The sequence below is a fragment of the Amphibalanus amphitrite genome, unplaced genomic scaffold, assembly GCF_019059575.1.
Source record: "Amphibalanus amphitrite isolate SeventyFive unplaced genomic scaffold, NRLGWU_Aamphi_draft 000788F_arrow, whole genome shotgun sequence".
In the NCBI taxonomy this organism is placed as follows: Eukaryota; Metazoa; Arthropoda; class Thecostraca; order Balanomorpha; family Balanidae; genus Amphibalanus; species Amphibalanus amphitrite.
This window is the reverse complement of record NW_024882282.1, coordinates 254,891-274,938: the sequence shown is the minus strand read 5'-3', so window position 1 is coordinate 274,938 and position 20,048 is coordinate 254,891. Positions and strand designations below refer to the sequence as shown.

The 20,048-nt window shown below is 53.8% G+C and overlaps 2 protein-coding genes across 9 annotated transcripts in view; both read right to left on the bottom strand.

The window, feature by feature from the left end:
* LOC122366161 (serine/threonine-protein kinase WNK4-like) overlaps positions 1 to 16,254 on the bottom strand; it is a 41,394-nt gene extending 25,140 nt beyond the window's left edge. For all 8 annotated transcript variants that reach the window (XM_043338064.1, XM_043338065.1, XM_043338066.1 and 5 more), the window contains exons 1-4: positions 16,123 to 16,254; positions 13,705 to 14,746; positions 1,919 to 2,097; positions 9 to 235 (exon numbers count right to left, since the gene is read on the bottom strand). In XM_043338064.1, coding sequence (XP_043193999.1) covers positions 9 to 235; positions 1,919 to 2,097; positions 13,705 to 14,724 — 1,426 coding nt within the window. In that variant the 5' untranslated portion in view covers positions 14,725 to 14,746; positions 16,123 to 16,254. The remainder of the gene's footprint in view (positions 1 to 8; positions 236 to 1,918; positions 2,098 to 13,704; positions 14,747 to 16,122) is intronic.
* A 1,675-nt stretch (positions 16,255 to 17,929) lies between these two features.
* The window catches only part of LOC122366147 (BCL2/adenovirus E1B 19 kDa protein-interacting protein 3-like), a 30,383-nt gene continuing 28,264 nt past the window's right edge, over positions 17,930 to 20,048 (bottom strand). Inside the window, exon 6 of the mRNA XM_043338018.1 lies at positions 17,930 to 19,191. Within this exon, the coding sequence (XP_043193953.1) occupies positions 19,140 to 19,191 (52 nt within the window). The 3' untranslated portion in view covers positions 17,930 to 19,139. The remainder of the gene's footprint in view (positions 19,192 to 20,048) is intronic.

Here is a 20,048-nt window from a genome sequence, read left to right as displayed (position 1 = left end):
GTACTTACCTATCACCGACTTGGCGAACGAGCGGTTCTTCAGTGTGGCCAGACCGAGGTCGCCGACCTTGACCTGGCCGGTGGTGCCCGATATGAAGATGTTATCACACTTCAGATCGCGGTGAATGATGGGCGGGTTTCGAGAGTGCAGGAACTGAAGGCCCTTCAGGATCTGACGGCACCACGAGCTGATAATCTTCGGAGACACCTTCTTCTGACCAAAGTTCTTCAGGTATCTGAAAGCATGACGCAGTTGTGGCAACCGTCAGTTATTTGCTCCCCCGTAGGGGAAGGTGGGGTAAGACGGACCAGCTAAGGTTTGAGGCCGCATATCTTGCTACACTGCTCTCGTAATTCATATTATTTATAGTCTTCGGAATGCTCAATCCTTCCTCTGTTGATATGTGTAAAGACTAAATTTCAAATTAAAGACATCTAGGTGGTGGATGCTCTTAAAGATGGACATGTCAAAAACTCAGACAAGAAAAAACGTGGGGTAAGACGGACCACCCAGCAGTGCCTGCTATCCGTTCATGTGTGTTACACTTCTGCTCTGTACTCTTGTAAGAAAAAGTAACCAGAATGGTAAAATAACAAAATGAGCCTTTATTCTTTACTCATGTGTGATGAAAGTGCAGCTAAAAGCTGGGAACATGTGTGTTGATTGTCGTTTGGCATGATTGCATGCTAACTGAGCACTTGCATGCATGGCTCACATGCAACAAAGACTCCTTCCTGAAAAATTAGCTTACTTAAGCTTGTGTCAATGTTTTGGAAAAGAACTTTCCATATGCAGGGTACAATGGACCACCACAGGGTAAGATGGAACACAGTGGTCCGTCTTGCCCCAAATCTAAATTCTGTCATTATCATGACGTATATGTCAAATAGCCCAACATTGCAAAACCTTGCCTTTCCTAAAGTGTGTCTTAGGAACTTAGTTTATAAACTTAGTTTATAACTTTGTTCTTCACAATTAAGTGCAAAATAGAAACTTATCATGCCAGAAAGGCGCCGTAATTGAATCACCCGTAGACCTCTTATATTAGATCGGTTTGACGAAAAACAATATTTTTCTCAATAACTCAAAAGCTATGCATCCTAGCAGCATGAGCTCAAGGTGGCCATTGTTACGAAGGAAAACAAACATAGTGAGTGCATAAAGCAGTAGATACCAGCAGCGGTTCAGCCGGGAGGGCTGGTGGTCCGTCTTGCCCCGCTGGGCCGTCTTACCCCACCTTCCCCTAGCTCTTAATCGACCCAACGGACACACAGTGGCGAAAGATAGTATCGCGGGTCATTTCGTGGAGCAGCCGGATATGCTATATCCGTCGTCAAATAGGTAGGGACAAACAAAAAACGTCCAATAACCGGAGTAGGAATAGTTACTGTCGCACCAACGACCATGACTCCAGTAGCGAACAATGAAACTGTCACAGCGCCATTATATGAAGAAAATAGACCACTTCTCATTCATCCGCACTTGGCGGACATTTCATTCTGTAGAGCATCATAAAAAGTATTGAGTGAATTGCATCTTATCAAAATGCACAGTCCAATTGCCTCTTTGACTTATAGTTACCTACCTCAAACACTCACTCGAAATGTGGAGATCGTTGAAAAAAAAAAAATCCCAAATCTAGAAGAAAAAATAATCCCCAGAAGTTCAGCCATTATCCTTTGTGTTTATTCTCAACGCGGGATACACTCATTGCAAACTTCATACCAAGTTCCACATCCACGAGCCGATAATTTTCACTCGTGACCCGCGGTTCCCGATCGGGCACTGAACCCACGCCCTCTCTCATAGCCTCTCGTTTTGAGCGTCCGAAAATCCTGTCCGGATCCATCTACCTCGCCGTCCGGCCCCGGCGCGCGCTGAGCTCACGCCCCGGTCCGGCGAACCGGGCCCGACTCACGTTCGGAGCGTCCCGGAGGTCATGAGCTCGGTGACGAGCACGATGCACCGGCGGCGGATCTTGTCCACCTCCCAGTACTCGAAGAAGCGGACGATGTTGGGGTGCGTGAGGCCCTTCATCAGGTCGGCCTCCTCCCGGAACCGGTCGCGCTCCTTCTTACTCAGTCGGTTGCCGCTCATCTGCAGAGGGGAGGGGCGGGGTCAGAGGTCAGTGTTCAGCGGCGGTCCGTCAGAGGCTAGCAGTACACGGCCGGTGGTGGGCTTTCAGGACGAGTGATCAATGGTGAGGAGTCAGTGTTTGATGGATCACATCAATACGTTACATAAGTCATGGCAAAGCAAACAAATGCACTTTGAACATGAAACGCACATTACTATGAAAGCAATCAAAACACGGCACGGCGCCAAGAACTCTGAATCCTTTGAATACGTTAGAAAAGCATTCGTCACATAACACGCCGCCAAAGGTTAATGCCAGACATCTGGGATCAGAACATGACTGCTGGTCTATTACATAGTAAACAATGATTCAACACCGAAGCAACGAGCCAATGCATTATACCAGGAACCGGCGACAAAAAAATTACTTTGATTTTTCGTAAAATTGCAGGGACTATGAATGCAGAAAACATAACAGCGTGAAGCAAACATAATAGGTGCTGCTTTCAAGTTGCGCCTAATTTTAGGATTAATGGCATCTTTGAGATGGTGCGGCTCAAACTTGTGCCAGTAAAGACGTTAACAATAATCTAAACTTCACACAAGTGATCGAATGAAAAGAGGGAAACGTGCCACATGTGTACTAGGTTTACCCCTTCAGCATCAGTTTCAGTTAGTTCCCCTTCGTTGCAATGTCCGGTCTGCCTATTTTAAACAGGCCATCCCTATGATACAGAGGCACACGTGGAGCCGGGTGAGTCACACACCCTTTCTCCCGTCTCGGCGCTGCTCGGCCCGGCGCGGCGCGGCGGTCGGAACTCGCAGATAAGTCAGCCCCATCCCCCTCCCCCGCTCTTAGTTCAACCCAGCTGAGCCGTGAGCTCGTCCAAGCCACAGATGACAAGACAGACCATCAGGGCATTCGAGCGGGGACAAAAGTGGCCCATTCTCTGTCCAAATTTGGGAGGACAAAGCGAGAACGGCGACCGCTTGCACTGTTTGGTTATGAATCATCCTCGATCATTAGATACCGCTTCGGCGTCCATAGAATCATCAGTCACACAAGTATGATAAATCGGTGTTTTAAAACACTTTAATGTTTTGGTTAGATCATGCCGCGATAGCGCCTCATGCTGCATCTGATTACGGTGACCAAACGAGCTTGTGAGCTACCACCTCTTCTATGTCTCGTCTGAGGAAGAAATGTACGCGCGATAAACACCACTCCCCCTCTCACCAACACACGTAGTTGATCAAATATGTAACATTTGGCCGATAGCATGTTGCCCTATTGTCCCATGCTCCTAGCGTCTTCCAGTGCGGACGCCGGACATTTCGGGGGCGCGGTCGAATGCCCGACGGCCGGCTGGCTAAGGACTCCCGGGAAGCCCTCTGCGGCCTGGCCGGGTCAGACGTGACGTCCCGGCCACCGGTCGCCGGCCGGCCTGGGCCGCGCCGTCTAGCCGGCACACTTTGTTGGTCTCGAGGCTGTGTCGAAACTGATCCCCGTGTGCCGTGACGGGAGCCGGGGAGGGCGGACAGCGCCTGCCTGTCGGGGTAGCTGTCTGCCGTGACGGGAGCCGGGGAGGGCGGACAGCGCCTGCCTGTCGGGGTAGCTGTCTGCCGTGACGGGAGCCGGGGAGGGCAGACAGCGCCTGTCGGGTAGCTGTCTGCCGTGACGGGAGCCGGGGAAGGGCAGGCGGTGACTGTAACGCTGGAACGCGCCGTGCACTCCGTGCGCGCACCGGCGATACGGGACACGCGCCCCGTCCGAACACGACCGTAGCCAGTTACCGACTGTATTTTCCGTCTGACCTGACCCGCCTGCGGCGGAGCAGAGGCGCCCCCAGCCACAGCCGCATAGGCACCTCGAGGGGAGCAAACGGGGGAGGCTCACATTTCCTCCCCTCACATTTCCTCCCTCCGCGCAAAAAAAAAAAACATACATGAAACGAAACAACATGTCCGTAACCCGTCACGTCACTTCAATATTCCCAAACACACACACGCACGTGCTAATTCGCACATCCCGCCTCACGACGCAATGCCTATGTACATTCAGGTGCCTACACGTCTCGCCCCACCACCGGCTTAACATACCTGATGTGTGTCCGCCGTGTTTTGCCTGTTCGTGGGTCGAGACATTCTACATGACGCCTGCTAAGGCGTTTCGTCATTATGTAGATTGGTGACCAGGGAGCCACCATCTTTCGCGACACACGCGAAGGGCTATCAAAACGTCGCAACAAAACCTGATCGCCCGGTTTGACAGCCGGCTCACGTGCGCGATGACGTAAGTCGTACGCACGTTTCATGCTTGTTTGTGTCTCACGCAGCCTATTGTGTGCGGTGCGTAACGTGTCCGACAGTAGACGCAGCGTTTCATGGACAAAATCATCGGTATATTTCGGCACTGCTTGCGCGGTGAGATGAGATATGGGTGTGTTTGTATGCCGCATGAAATAGAGAAAATAAGGGGAAAATCCATGGGATGCACAGACTTCGTTATTCAAAGAAAAAACAATAGCGTGTAAGTGATTTTCCCAGTCTGCACCATGGCTGTCGGTGAGGGCGCGCAGGCGACGCTTGATATCCCGGTGCCGTCTCTCGATCTTACCTATTGCTTCGTGGTGAAAACCTACGCCACTTCTGACATGTACTCCCCAGAAGCTACAAAATTCTGCCATCTTGTGACCTGTGAAGTTTGTCCCTGCGTCCGTTTCGATACGTTGGGGCGGTCCAAAAGTCAAAAAGTGCTTATTCAGAGCATCTACGATGTGCTCTGCGGATCCAGACTCTAACGGATAGTGAGAGAGAAAACCAGTAAATTTATCAACACATGTTAGCACCAATGTTCTGCCAGTCAACCGGCTGTTCGGCATATGCATCACGTCCACCACTAACACCTCCCCCGGGCCGCACGGATCCTGAGGCAGAAGTGGTGGCGCGGGCGGTCCCCGGTCGTCTTTCCGCTGACTGCACCGCTCGCAGCTGGCGACGTAATTCTCGCAATCACGTCTCAGACCAAGGTACCACACGTCCCTGGACACTTTCTCAAAGAGTTTCTGGTCACCACAGTGTCCGTGGTGCGACGAGTCGTGATTATGGCGGAGAATTTCATACCTTTTTGCTCTGGGCCACACGACCTTGAGCGTTGCGCGCGTAATGTCTTTATAAAAAAGAATGCCATCACGGAAAATAAAATTTGTAACATCCTGCTTTTTTAGAGTAGGTGAACAGAATTTCGGCCATTTCTGGTGCTTCAGACGATGCACCAGAGCACGACAATCCCTGTCATGTTTCTGGTACCACCGGATTGAGTCTGGATCCAGTGATAACCGTGTCCCGTCTATGCTAACCGCATTCACTCGTTCACCCGTCATACCGGAAGCGACACCCTGCTGACATCCTCCCGTCACCCGCTCCGAAGACGGGCCGCACGGCCCCGATGGCAGACCCGACGCCGGCGGCACGGGCCGGAACCCGTGCGACCCCAGCCCATCGTGCGAGCCGCTCGAATCCGGCGGCCGCGGCCCGGACGGGATCCGGCGCCCCGTCAGTCCGGCGCGATCGCCGCCACCTCCGCGCGCCGGTGGCGGCGGGCGCCGAGCGCCGTCACACCCGAGCACGGTCCCGGCAACTGAGCCAGCGCCACCGACCGGAGCCGCCACGACTGTGGTACCATCAAGCGAACTGTCGCCACCCCCGCCGGAGCCCGAACCAGACCCAGGCTGGCTCTCAGGAATCCTCGACAGCATGTCCACGTGCTGCATGCACGCTGCTGGTCGATGTTCGGCCCGAAAATGGAATTGGCTGACATAAGCTCTCCACCTGACTATACGCGGGTTCACATCATCTTTGTTTTGTAGTATTTTAAGCGCACTCTTGCAATCACAGACCCATGTAAAATCGGCGCCCGCAAGGTATTTATAAAATTTCTTTAGGCCTGTGATAAAGCTGAAAAGTTCAAGTTCGTAAATCGTCCACTTTGACTGCATTTTGTTATATTTACTGCCGTTGAATGCGATAACTCTTTCCACTCCACCTTGGACTTGACACAAGACTTGACCCGACCCGACCGTGCTACTGTCTGTATAGAGGACAAACGGATCGTCACGCGTTGGGTAGGCCAGTACTCGGCCCGATAACAAACATGTACGCAATGAATCAAATGCCGCCTCTAGTTCGCGATCCCAGTAAAACGATGATGAGTTCGCTAGACGAATCAGAGGCGCCGAAGTGTCCGAAAAAGATGGGATGAATTTCCTGAACCATGCAAAAAAGCCGTATATACGTTTCGCCTCCTTCACAGTGGTGGGAGGCTTGAGCTCCTGAATGCATTTCACTCTGTCTGGGTCAATTGACACGCCTTCGGGTGTAATCAAATGTCCCAAGTAAGAAAGCTTTTGCATGCCTATGCGACATTTGCTGGGCGCTAATTTCAGGCCCGCCTGGCTCAACCTATCTAGTACTGTATGGAGAAGCTTCAGGTGGCTATCGACATCTGCACTCGTCAGCAACACATCGTCGGCGTAAATAGATACACCGGGGATGTCCCCGAGAACACGATGCATTGCAACATGCAAGAAGTATGAGGACTGGGCACAGCCCATGGGCATTCTCTGCGGATAGTAGGTCTTTCCTAGGGCGTAAAAAGCGCAGACTTTTCGAGACTCTTTCGACAACTTTAAATTCCAAAATGCATGTTTTACATCCAGCGAGCTGGCAACTTGCCATCCATGAAGGGACTGCAGAAAATCGTCAATGCTTGGAAGCACGAATTTCTTAGGCAAAAGACTTTTGTTAATTTCGCGCATATCCTGGACAATGCGGAACTCGGAAGATTTCCCTTTGGGAACGAGAATCACTGGTGAATTCCAGTCACAGGGCTCTCCGACGGCAATCACGCCACTGGCCTGTAATGCATCCAACTGTTCTTCCAAGATTTTTTCTTTGGCCCACGGTACTGGATAAGGCTTTGAAAACCTAGGCTTTGTACCCGGCTCAAACTCCAAATCAACGTCACCCCCACCGTAACAGCCGATGTCTGTGTAACTCTGGGAGAAAACGCCGGGAAATGACTGTAACAAAGAGGCTACCTTCTCGCGATCTGCCCCTCTAACCCCGTCACCAACTTGGAACCGGGTCAGTACCTCCTCCGGCTCGAGACCCAAGAACTGACTATCGCTGGCGGACACGGCATTGGTCTCCGCGGTGTCGAACGTGTCTGTGTCGCGCGGCGGTGTGATATCTGCGCCGTCGGTAGGCTGCAAATACCCGATAACATCACGCCGGCGAAGTGTCACAAATCGGTCTGAACGATTTCTCACACGAAGTGGTATCTCACGGGCTGAGTATGGCCTAAGCAGGGCATCAGTGACCTCAATTTGACCCGTTTTCTGACCTGTCAGCACGTATTCTGAGTCTGTCGATAAATCTGTACTTATTCTAACACAAAGACATGATATTGACCTCGGTGGTATGCGCACTGGCTTCTTCAAGCGCAGCTTCACCTGACCAGACACATCTGAGCAATCTAACACAACACGATGGGCCTTCAGAAAATCAAAACCAAATATACAGTCATGTGAGAGGCCCTCAACAACAGTGAAATCAAAATGCACTTCATCGCTGCCCTCGGCAGCGGCTATCTTTACGGGCAGGCTGCATGAACCAAGGGCTCGCATCTGATGGCCTGACGCTGAAATCAGAGCCGCGGCTGGCTTCAGTTGTGCTTGAGGAGCAATCACTTGCAAAACTCGATTATCCAAAAGAGTTTTTTGACTGCCGGAATCTAGCAAACAATCACTGACAATCAGCGGCGTATTTAGAAAATCGCGAAGGGGGGGGCCAAGGGTTTGGAGGGCGCCACCTCACCCAAGGAGGGCGCCATACGGTCGCGAGATAAAAAATCGCTCAGTGGGGGTTGGGGGGTTGGGAGGCGTTTTTTACCATGCCACCAGTTTTTTTTTTTTTGCGTAACCTCGTATAGGTCGTGCTGCATTGATTTTGCATCGTGTGTATTCATTATACTCCAGGTCACAAAAGGTCAAGTGTTCTTGAAATGCTGCGCCGAAGGCGCGCGAAATTTTTGATAACAACCTTTTCCTCCGCTTTTTAGGCACGCCTTTTATACGATCACTGTTCAAAGCTCCTCTCGCTCTTTTACCAAATTTGAAGGTGTAAAAAATACCTAAGGTTTGGTCGGGCCGCTGCCACACAAACTGTACAGAAAGCTTGGCTCATGGGTGTCGATGTATAAAAGTTTATTGGCGGTGGCATATCTACGCACCAGATCACCGTATCGGATTGATACCGGAGCGCGAGATGCGTAAACATCATCCAAATTACCTCAGACCAGCCTTCATAGCCTTCTCACAGATGCATACAGTGTACCCACATAACCAGTTTCAATCACCGAAACTTCAGATGCCTGCTGTTGCGCCCGAACCTGTTGACAATACTTAATCGTAATCCATATAGATGCCATGATGCACGTAAAGTAGGATCAATCCGTTAAGACCAAAGACGTGTTTTATGCATCGTAGAGCGTAGATAGTTTTGGTAGGTATAGATACTTCATTCATTGTGCTGAATGCACGTTCATTTGTGGCAGTTTTCACAGGCAAGACATCAACTATGTGCAATAGAACGACTAAGTTGAAAAACATGCCAAAGGAGTAAATAAATGATAGGAGGGCAGCGATCAACGGATGTTGCCAATAGGTAGAAGGGCTGCGATCCACAGGAGGGCACTAATAGGTAGAAGAGCCCCGATCAACATCCCGAGTTTCGACAGTAGGGCACCGATAGGTAGGAAGTTGGCGAGCAGCAGGAGGGCGCCAATGGATAGAAGGGCAGCGATCAACAGGAGGGCACCAATAGGTAGGAGGGCGCCGATCAACAATCAACAGGAGGGCGCCACCAGGTAAGAGGGTGGCGAGGAACAGGAGAGCACCAATAGGAGGGTGGCGATCAACAAGAGGTCGCCAATAGGTGGGAGGGCGGTCATCAACTGGAAGTCGCCAATGAGCGGAAGGGTGACGATTAAAATGGGGGTGGCAATGGTGAGCAGGGCGCCTTTGCTCAAGAGGATGACACGAACAGGAGGGCGTCTGTGCGGAGGGCGCTGGTCAACAGGAAGGTGCCAGTGGATAGGAGGGCGGTGATCAACAGGAGGGTGCCAGTGGTTAGGAGGGCGGCGATCTACACGAGGGCGCCAATAGGAGAAGGGCCCCGATTAACATTCAACAGGAAGGACTAGGGAACCAATAGGTAGGAGGGCGGCACTGAACAAGAGGATGCCAAAAGGGAGAAAGGCGGCCTTCAAAATTTCACATGAGGGCTCAATAGGTAGGAAAGCGCCAATAATTATGAGGACGCCGATCAGCAGAAGGGCGGCAATGTGTAGCAGGGTGGCGACCTACAGGAGGGCGCCTTCGGGTGAGAGGGCGCTTATTTACAGGACAGCGGCTTACATAGGCGACCACCGTTACGCTTAGAGAGCTACAGCCTACAAATGTGGTTGGAGGGCGCCCGAGGGAGCCCTCCAACCGTATTTGGAGGGCGTATTTGGAATGAGCGTCCTCCGAGGGCGCCCTCCATCCTTATTTTCCCTGTAAACACATTCGCGATTGGCGGGCGCCCTCCAGTCGCGATTGTTTTTCGATTCGATTATATCACAATTGCATTTGCGATTAGAGGGCGCCTTCGGCGCCCTCCAATCGCAAAGGGCGCCTTCGGCGCCCAAGGGGGGGGGGGGCCATGGCCCAGTGGCCCCCCCCCTGCCTACGCCCCTGCTGACAATGAAGCCGTTGATCGAAGCCCTGGTTACTGGTAAAGAGACCAATCCTAGAACCGGTTGCGCCTGCCCGCGAACTCGTTTGGGCACTGACGCTTGAAATGACCCACTCCCCCACACGACCAGCAGCGGACAATACCTGACCGTCGTCCCTCGACACCGTCACCCCAGTCCGGCGACGGATCACGCGCCGCCCCTCCTCCGGCCGCCGACTCGGGCGACGCGCGGCGGCCGGCGCGCGGCCGCTGGGTTCCGCCCCGTCCGCGGCGCGGAGAGCTGCCGCGTTCCTCCCCTGATGACCGGGTCCAGACGCGTCCAGTGTCGGTCCAGCCCCGGCCGCCACGCGGTGAAGGGGAACGGCGTCTCGCGCCCACTGGCCCGGCGGACCGGCTCTGACAGGCCCGGGCATCGCTGGGTGATCTGCTGGCCACCGGGGAGTTCCACCGGCTCCTCCGCTCAGGGGCTCCAGATCGTCGTCCTCTGTCGTTCTCGTCTTCCGGCTCCTCCCACCCGTGCCGTCCTCTGCCGTCCTCGTCTTCCGGCTCCTCCCACCCGTGCCGATCTCGCACGGGTGAACCCGGCGATGCCGAACCCGACCAGCCACCGCGGCCGGCCGCGGCCGGGGATTGGCGGCGGGGTGCGGAGTAGCGGCCGTCCCGGTCAAGGTCATCCCAGCGGACGCGGCGGCCGGACACCGCGCTGGCCACCTCTGCCGCTTCCAGGCCCTCCTCTCGTGTTAGCTCTGAGAGACACTGCTCGAATGTAGACGCTTTCTGGCGAGACAACAGACATCTCTCTTCATGTGACAGCCCGACCAGAAAGTGTCGATATAGGGCCGCGTTATAAGACGGCACACATATTTTCTTCACTTGGCCGTCCTCTCCGAACATCTCGGGACACGCCTGACGGACCAGCTGACGAACCTGAAGACCGTAGCTTTGGGCTGAAAGGCTTCCTTTAGTCAGTGTCGCCAGGCCCTGTGACGCATGCTCTACAGAGCCGCTCGCACCACCGAAGTGTGCCTTGAGCTGCTCCGTCACTGTTGCTAGCGACAGCTGACCTCCAGTGTCTTCAATGCTGTTGACGACTGACAGGGCCCGTCCATGACACCTGGCCGCGATGATAGTGCCGAGCTTGGAGTCCGGCAGGCCCCCCAACTCTGCCAGTCTAGAGCACTGTTGGAGAAAGTCCTCCGGCCGGCCCGATCCGTCGTAAGTCGGGAAATCACTGACGGAGACGGACACCACAGGCTCCATCGCCACAATCCCACCGCTGCCACCATGTAACGCTGGAACGCGCCGTGCACTCCGTGCGCGCACCGGCGATACGGGACACGCGCCCCGTCCGAACACGACCGTAGCCAGTTACCGACTGTATTTTCCGTCTGACCTGACCCGCCTGCGGCGGAGCAGAGGCGCCCCCAGCCACAGCCGCATAGGCACCTCGAGGGGAGCAAACGGGGGAGGCTCACAGTGACAGCTGCTCCTGCTGAGGGCGGGACGGATGGGAAGTGCCGCCTTATCGACCGTCCTGCTTTAATAACGTTGGAACTCGGGAGGTCTGCATTGCCTCTGATGAAACATGGCACTCTCGTCTCTGCAGTTTTCCGGTAAGCGCGACATAGTGTGTCATGGCACGAGTGAAACGAAGCCGGAACGCCAGCACACGTCAGGAGCCGCAGCAAATGTAGACGTTAGGTGCTGAATCAGAGACAGTGTGTCACTAAGGACGCTAAGTGAGGCGCACCGAGTTGTCGCTGCATCATAACTGCATCATAACCAGTGGGCGGGTGCAGCCTGAACTAGGCCGTCACATACACACAGTGCAGGTGATAACTGGAACCTTAGGACAGCATGATCAGCGCGATGCCGGCTAAACAAGTTTATGCACTGACAATGGCATCCGGCTGGTTCATGTTTGAAATTAACATTACATAAGCCAAGCCCACTTCTAATATCACCTTTTACATAAGCAATGACCCATATGGTATTGCAAATCTTTTTACTTTAAAGGACGCTCTTCAGAGCCATTCATGCTTTGAAAACGCATTAGCAGGTGAATGTCCCATAATAAGTGAACGTATTATACAAATACATAGAAGTGAAACTGGTGGTTACCACTATAATATACGGCAAAATGACGATGAGCTTATATGGAAAATGGGCAGGGACTGAAAAGTGGAAGTTCGTAGATATGCGACATGCTGATTTGTGAGAGGGTTGTGAATCAAAAGCTTATGAGAAGTACCTAAATTCGTTGTAACAGATAGTCATACCTTACCCCAATCGCTATACTTCGCCCTTCTCCGCTCGTTCAAGGATTGCCCGTTCAGAGAAGCCCATTGCCGGCGTGGCTCCACGGTCTGCCGTTCGGCAAAACCTGCCGACACAGGTGGCCGCCGGCGGGGCAAGGCCGCGCCCGTGGCCGGCACAGCGAGCGGGTCGGCCCGGCGCCACCGCCGCCACCAGGTATGTGGCGGAAACCGCCGCCTCCGCCGCCGGGACGCCAGACGGCCGCGGCCGTGCTCAGAGGTCGACAGGAGCGCGCAGTCTCGAGCCCCGCGAACCCCGCTGACGCGCTCACCCACTCCGTGCCGAGCAATCATTCCGATAGTTTCGCGGTATATAGCGCCCCACCCCGTATCGTTTCGAGCGGCGGATGACCTTCAGACTACTGTGTCGTGATATTATTCTCGCGCCGACCCTTTTCCTGCGAGTCGGTTTCGTCAGACAGATGTCTGGCGACCATAACAGACTATCGCGGGCACTGATGAAACGGAGCGGCGTCAGCGCGCCGAGCCGCCGACAGCACCTGTCGGAGATTCACCCGTCATCCGGCCGACAGGCGGCCCGGCCCGGCCGGCGGCGAGCCACTTCCCACTGGGCCGGCGCGCCGTGCGCAGGTACCGTGAAGGGTGAGACGCGGCGGCGGCCGCGGCCGCGGCGCGGGCGGACGGCCGCCGAAGGTCGCCGCCGCCGCCAGTCGGTCCGCGCGGAAGGCCGTCGACCGGCGAGCGGCGGTCAAATCGCTCGGCAAACTCATTACCGTGGCCCTCCCGTCGTCGTCGAGTGTCCCTGTTTTAGGGCGTCCCAACTGGCGGCCCGATGGCGCCCTGTCCATAGACCCGCCCCACCGGTCGATTGTTAGGTCATATAGGGTCCGCGTCGCTGCCTTCGTAAACGTTCGTAAATGGGCACAGTCGCAGGCGCTACGAAAGCTGGACGACCGAACGCCCAGTTTTTAATAGATTGCATATTTTCACATCAACGCCAAGCTACTTAGCCAGCTGCTATATGAAAATACACTGCAAAATTACTATGTATGCATTAACTATAGTCTCTCTATGGCATGCATTCCACATACAACCCACAAAAAGTTATATGGTTATCTACACATATCATGAAACCACAAAACAAATGCGACTTTTGTCATTGGGAAAGCATTGGCTTGACTACCAGCACAAATTATCTCCAGACTCCCAGAGTCCAAGGACATTGAAGGAAACAAGAGTATTTCCTACCAACCAGGGCGGGAGCTGAGTGCTTGGTGTCTGTCGCTCAGGCAGCGGGCAACTGTGAGCTATTAAAGCACCCGGCGACACAGGTGTGACCGCGCAGCGGACACTCGCCAGCTGCCGCGCAGATGTGGCCTCCTTTAATTAATTGGCGGCGGCACGCCGGACTTCGACCCGCATCTCAATGGCGCGTCACTCCCCGCACATGAAACAGCCAACCCGATTCTACGTACAACGACCCTCCCTGCCCTCCGACCACCGAGAGCTGCGCACAAAGCTGAGTGGCCCCGCCTCTGCAGCCCACTCAACTCACCTGCAGCTCGCACCAGGCCACGAACACGCCCGTCGTCGTATCCAGACCCTTGTAGACCGTCTTGAAACTGCCTCTGCCAATCTCCTCGTCGAACTTGAGGAAGCGACCGTTGGGCGACGCCTCCACGGCCTTTTCGACCTCGTCCTCCTCAGGGTCCTCGGGCCCGTCCTGGCTCTCGGTGGTCTGCGCCGGTGACGGCCGGCCGCCCGGTCCGTCCACACTGCCACGCGCCGACCGCTCGCGCTCGCGATAGTTCTCGATCGCGCGCCGCAGCGACTCGTTCTCCTCCTCGAGTTTGCGCATGCTGGCTGCCTGCCGGCGCGACTCGGCACCCGGCTGCGCCGACTCTTTGACCGTCTCTGTGTCGGCCTTTTCGGCAATCTCCTCGCCCGGCGCCAGCCACTCGATCTGCGGCGAGAACGACACTTTGCCACCGTCGAGCCGGTTACGGTCGCGGTGTCGCACGGCAGAGAGACGCACAGGAGTCTTGCCGCCCCCACCACCGCTCCCGCCCCCGCCGTGGCTGTGCACGTGGCTGTGACTGTGACTGTGGCCAGCGCCGGCCGACGCGCCGTCGCCGTTGACAGGCTCATGCGGCGACGCACGTCTCTGGCTTCCGCCGCCCGCGGACACCTCCACACTGAATGAGCGTTTCTTGAGCGCCGGCCGCATCTTCGATTCCGGCTGCGGCGTCGTGCTTTTGCGCGAGCGCAGCCGGTCCTTTTTGGCCGGCGCGCCGGCGGCGTTCAGGCTGCTGTTAGAGCCCATCTCGGTGCGCTCGCGGAGGGCGCGCACGGCCGCCGACGGCCCCGGGTCGGGCGGCTCCTTGAGCGCCGCCTTGGCCGACGTGCGGCCGCTGGCGGAGCGCGGCTTGCTCATGGCGCCGTTCTGGCCGCCGTGGCGCACGGGGATGCTGCTGGCGCCGGCCTCCTTGCGCGCCGTGTCCTTGATGCGCGCCGGCGCCGGCCGCTCGTGCTGCTGCCGAGAGTCGCTGTCATTGGACGGCCGGGCCCTGTCCATCGCACAGGAGATACATTCCCACCTGTGGGCACAGAGGGGGCGGGGTCATCGCAGACAGGGCGTGACTGGGACCATAGGGGGGATGGGGTCGTCACAGACGGGTGGCACTGGGGCCAGTGCATGATGAGTCTTATCAAGTGTATAAACATCAGTCTTGCTAGTTTGAGTGAGTGAGTACCTAGCATTCTAGTTAAAGGAAGACTGCCACCTTCAAAAAGTTTTCTCAGATCGGCCTATGATTTATTCCCTGGACAAAACAAAATTTTAGAATTCACCTGACAAAGTATCATCACGTGAATTGCGAAAAAATTGTCGATTTTCATACAATTATCAATCGGTTAATGTCTAGCGACAATGTTTACACATCACTAGACTTCAAGGTCATAAGATTATTACATTTTATTTGAAAAAGTAAGGTATTTTATGATTTACTAATATATGATTTCATGAGAAATTGGCCATGTTTAATTTATTTTGCATTTAAGTTCGTAAAACATTTAAAAAAATCATGGCTCATTTGGAATGGGTCTGGCCCATGTTAAACCCCATTTCCCACACTTTTTTGGAAAAAATGAACTACTGAATATATAAGTTTAACTTTTATTTTGACACTCCAAAATTCTTCTCTGATCTCGAAACAATCAAAGTTTTGACATATATTTACCAAAAGATAAGAAAATTCATGTTTCAAAGTTATCGATAAACAGTAGAGATGTCGGTTTTCTTGGACTAAAAAAATGGCATCAAACTGAACTTTGGTCTCCGATTTCTCGCAAACGGGTTCGAATTTCGGAAAACCGACTTCAGTCTGGGACATAGGTGGCTCAGCTCTAGTGAAAACCGTTTTGTGGAAAAAAGGTGGCAGTCTACCTTTAACCACACCTAATACATTGCATTCATTTTTTCAGTACACAATGCTGATGTGGCAAACATTTTTAGCTCTGCGTTCAAACACACAGTTGAAAAGGTTAGTCTGGAGGCACAGACGAATTGGAGGGCATGATTCTCAGCAGTGTGTATTTGTTTTAGTGTGACTTCCTTTTATTCATAGGCTGCGGAACGGGGAGGGCACAGGGGCACCATGCCCCCTTTGATTTTGGCATTTCAACATTAGCCCTACGGGCGTTGCATGGAAAGAATGGGACCGAAAGTCGGCACTGCCCCCCTTAATTGAAGGTGTTCCGCCGCTACTGCTTTTATTCGTGTTATGTGCCTATGATGGCATAATATAAACTGAAGTATTAAATCATTATTAAAAGAACAATAAACAGAAAACACTCCATGTTATTTCAGGCGTTTTAACTCAACAATATGCATCGAGGCAATTGAGACAAATGTGGCCCTTAAGAAAAACATGATATTTCGAAGTCACTAATAGTACCAATAAGAAAAACATACCTCTTCGATTACCAGTCCAGAAGCGTGTATGATGAGGTAAGCTGGAAGACGTCTAACCCCAAAATAAGCGCTACAAAACACAAAGAAACAAACAGCGAACCCCACCTCGCTACATCCGCCAGCGACCTGCCTGTTCAAGGTTCTCGAATGAGACAGCTGAGTTTTATATTTTCCTTTTATAAGTCTCTTATGACGTCATTTTCATGATGCAGTGCTAGCAAATTAAATGCGTTGTGTCGTAGTGCTATATGCTGGTAATATTCTACACTTAAGTTGTAAAAAATATACGTAGATCATTCTAATCACTAACATTTATGAGTCGCTGACTGATACATATTTTGATACCAAAATTCCTTATCGTTTTATCCACTAGTCCTACCCGTGGTCATCTGTAATAATCTTGCCCGTGGCCTAGTGGATAAGGCGTTGTCTCCTAAAACTCGGTGGCAGAGAGTGACTTTGTCTCCACATTTTTGGCCTAAATTAACAAAGTTTTTGAATGATGCGACCATCACTGGCACTTGGCAGATCCAATACGGCATTTAGGGCAGAGCTGCGGAGTCGGAGTCGCAGTCAGTCGATTTTGGAAACCAGATCCAGAGTCGGAGTCGACGTCACCGAAAATCCGTCGACTACGCGGCCCCATGGCAGGACTGTGGAGCCGGAGTCAGATTTGGAGTCGGTGGAAGTCGACAGTTCCACCCAGAGTCGGAGTCGGAGTCACCAAAAATCCATCAGCTACGCAGCCCAAATCTAAGGTATTTCCCCCTCCCCTGTCTAATTTTGGGTCGTTTCTCTTTTCGAAACCTACCCTACCATGAAAACTTCTCTAAGAATAAAGTGAAACCCCTAAAGGCCTGGGCGACGACATCCCGCGCCGTGCTGGTGGTCTGAGTTTTTTGTCGTGCTGGGAGAGGGGCGTCACGCCCCCCCCACCCCCGTTTCAACTCGGCCCCTGGGCCTAGTCTCAAATCGTTCCGCCGCCTATGACCTCAACCGTACTTCAGCCGCAGTAAGCCAGAGCAGCTACGAGGCAGCCGGGCCTGGCCATGGCACGCCGTGGCAAGCAGCTGGACTTGAGCCGGTCTTGGCGGTCTGAAACCATACCAAAGCGCTACGGCAAAGACTGGTTAGCCGGAATAGAGCTATATTGACCCAAAACCACCCTGTTCCGACAGCGTTCCGTCCACATACGCCGGTTCAAATCTGGCAGGTCGGATCGTTGCCAGGGCAAAACGGACTTCAGCCAAACCAAATTGCTGGCTGGGACGTAGCGACACGTGGTACGCGGCGTTCGAAAGTGTCAAAAATAATGAAGAAAATGCTCGAAGCAATCTCACCCATGGCAGCCTTGCCCAGTGCCCACCGTCCGAAAGCGATAAAAGTTCCGTGGCCGACGCCCCTGTACCTAAGTATAGATGAAAAACTGCGAATATTTCAACATTTTCCCTGCCCCAGTCAAATATCAACACATGAAATCTCGCGAAGAAAAGTAAGAAAACGGAAGTAAAGCCAAGTGTATATCCTTTTCCAGCCAATCGACCTATCACGAATGTGTCGTTTTTGACGGCAGGTATGCATGATGGAAAATGATACCCATCGCGAAAGCGTCTGAGCACCCTCAACCTCGAGCTCCTCACCGCTGTCAACGACAGTCAATATAAGCGTTTGCGCTCGCACTCCCGGTACATGGTATTCTTCAGTACTTTCTTAAGAAAGTCAACATAGATAGCTGATACAAAATCCGCCCAACATTTCCTTCATGTGCACCACAAAATCAATGCTTTCCAATGCCCGAAAAAAGGTCAACATAAAAGAGTTTATTGAACTAACTGGAACTAGAAGTACGCAGAGGACGCGTCACGCCACACTACACCTAGTTAAAGCGATCTTACCGATGCCGGGCCTTTAACTGGGGACAGTAGGCGCGCGCGCGGCGCTGGCGGCGCCCGGTCCCGAGCGGCGAGTCACCGCGCGCCGCACAGAGGGCTCCAGCGGCCCGCCAGGACCGGCCCGGGACTGAAGATCCGGCGCCCGCGCCGTGCAGACGCGCTGCCGTCCAGCAGAGGCTGGCGCCGTAGTGTGCCGCGCGCCGGACCGCTGCCCGACTGTCCAGTTACAGACAGAAACACAAGAGCGGACCGCCGCGCCTCACTCGCGGGCCAGGCCGCCGACCGCGATTTAACGGTACAAAAATACATCACAGGTGGCAATTATAGTCCATTGGGGCAGCAACAGCGTGGTGACACGGAAGCAGACATCGGTAAAATTTGGCTAGCATGACTGAACACGTATTTTCACATACGTGTACAACAATTTTGCGTAAGATGACTTCAAGAAGATTTACATCTTTCCACAGAGATTAGGCTAAAACTGGACATTTATAGAGCAGGTTAGGGTCAATGATATAAACATATAGAAAGAATACAAAAATATACATGCATGCACCGGGTTTCAAAGTTACAATACATTTCATCGGAGCTAAACCATAATAAGAAGTAACTAACAATATGCACTATCCGAGAAACCGTCGCGACATTCCGATTTAGCACTGTGGTGATCGCGAATACCTAGCATCGGCCATCCGACAGCTAGCCAAGGTGTTCCTCTGGCGGCAGCCGATTCCAGGCCTCACGACACCAGCTGAGAGAGCCACGGACCTCGCCAGTCGACTGGGACCAGCTCTCAGCGGTGGTCACCGTGCAGAGGCCGGCGATAGACGTCGCTAACGACACTGCCGTAGACAGCGCCAAAGTCTCCACGGCAGGGGTCGCCACCGCCGCTGGGCCGCGCCCTCAGCGCTGCCAATAATTATTGTCGGATGAGGCCGAGCCGGCCGCTCAGCACACCGGTTACAGCCGGTATGGCCCGAATCGTGTCGTCGCGGCGTGTCGAGTCGGCAGTGCCCGGGGCGGGTGCCCGCCGCACCGTCCTCACTGCCCGCCAGTGTCTCCCTCAGTCCCATATCACATGTGCCGGCCGCCGGGTCGGGGCGGCGCGGCCGACCGGCGCGGCGCCTAGTCCAGCGGCACCAGCTGCAGCACCACCGTCTTCTTACTCAGCCAGTAGCTGCCGGCACAGGAGGCGTGTCAGTCACAGGACATGGCGCCCGTAACGCATTGACAGCAGTCACTGAACGATACAAACGGCACGGAGAGGTGCAGAACGGGCGGCTGGAACGCCACGCCGCAGGTAGGTACTGAACTGGCGGAGCTGTATTCGGGGAGGGCACACACAGAGAGACTCGAGTGACCCGGATGTGGGCGACAGACGAGCAGCTGGCCGTGATGTGATCCCAGCTCGTACTTAACGGAGCTGTCATTGACCGCCCTTCGGAAGGTGGACGAGGAGGGGACGGGTGCTTATAATGATCGTCACCAGTCGGACGTAATATCGTGACAGACGCACCGAAAGCGATGCAAAGGACCGTTATCATAACGGTACTAACACAATATTCATGCCACTCAGGGTATTGCTTCTTCACATAAAAACCGCATCCAGTGTGAAAATGCTTAAAATTAATGAGTCGGAGAAAGATATGAACGAAGAAGCGTTTCAGAATACACAGCTCTAACAGCTGCACTGGACGGCGGACACCGGACACTGTTGCGTGACGGGCCTATTCACACGGTGTGTCGGACCCTCCCTGTTCCCGCTCACACACCCACAGTTTGTCCGTAGTACTACCCGGCAACGAGTGTCGGCAGTTACTCGACACGCCACCGTCAGTCGAGCAAAACAGCCAGCCGGCCACTCCGGCTCGCAGCCGCGGCCAATAGCGCAAATTGGTCCAACAGGGCGGCGTTTCATTATCCGAGCGGCAGCGTTTTCCAGCTACAAACGCCCAACGTCATCCCACGGCCGGGAGTCACCGGATGACGGACACTACCATCTAGTATATCAGTTACTGGAGGGAGTCGGCCCGA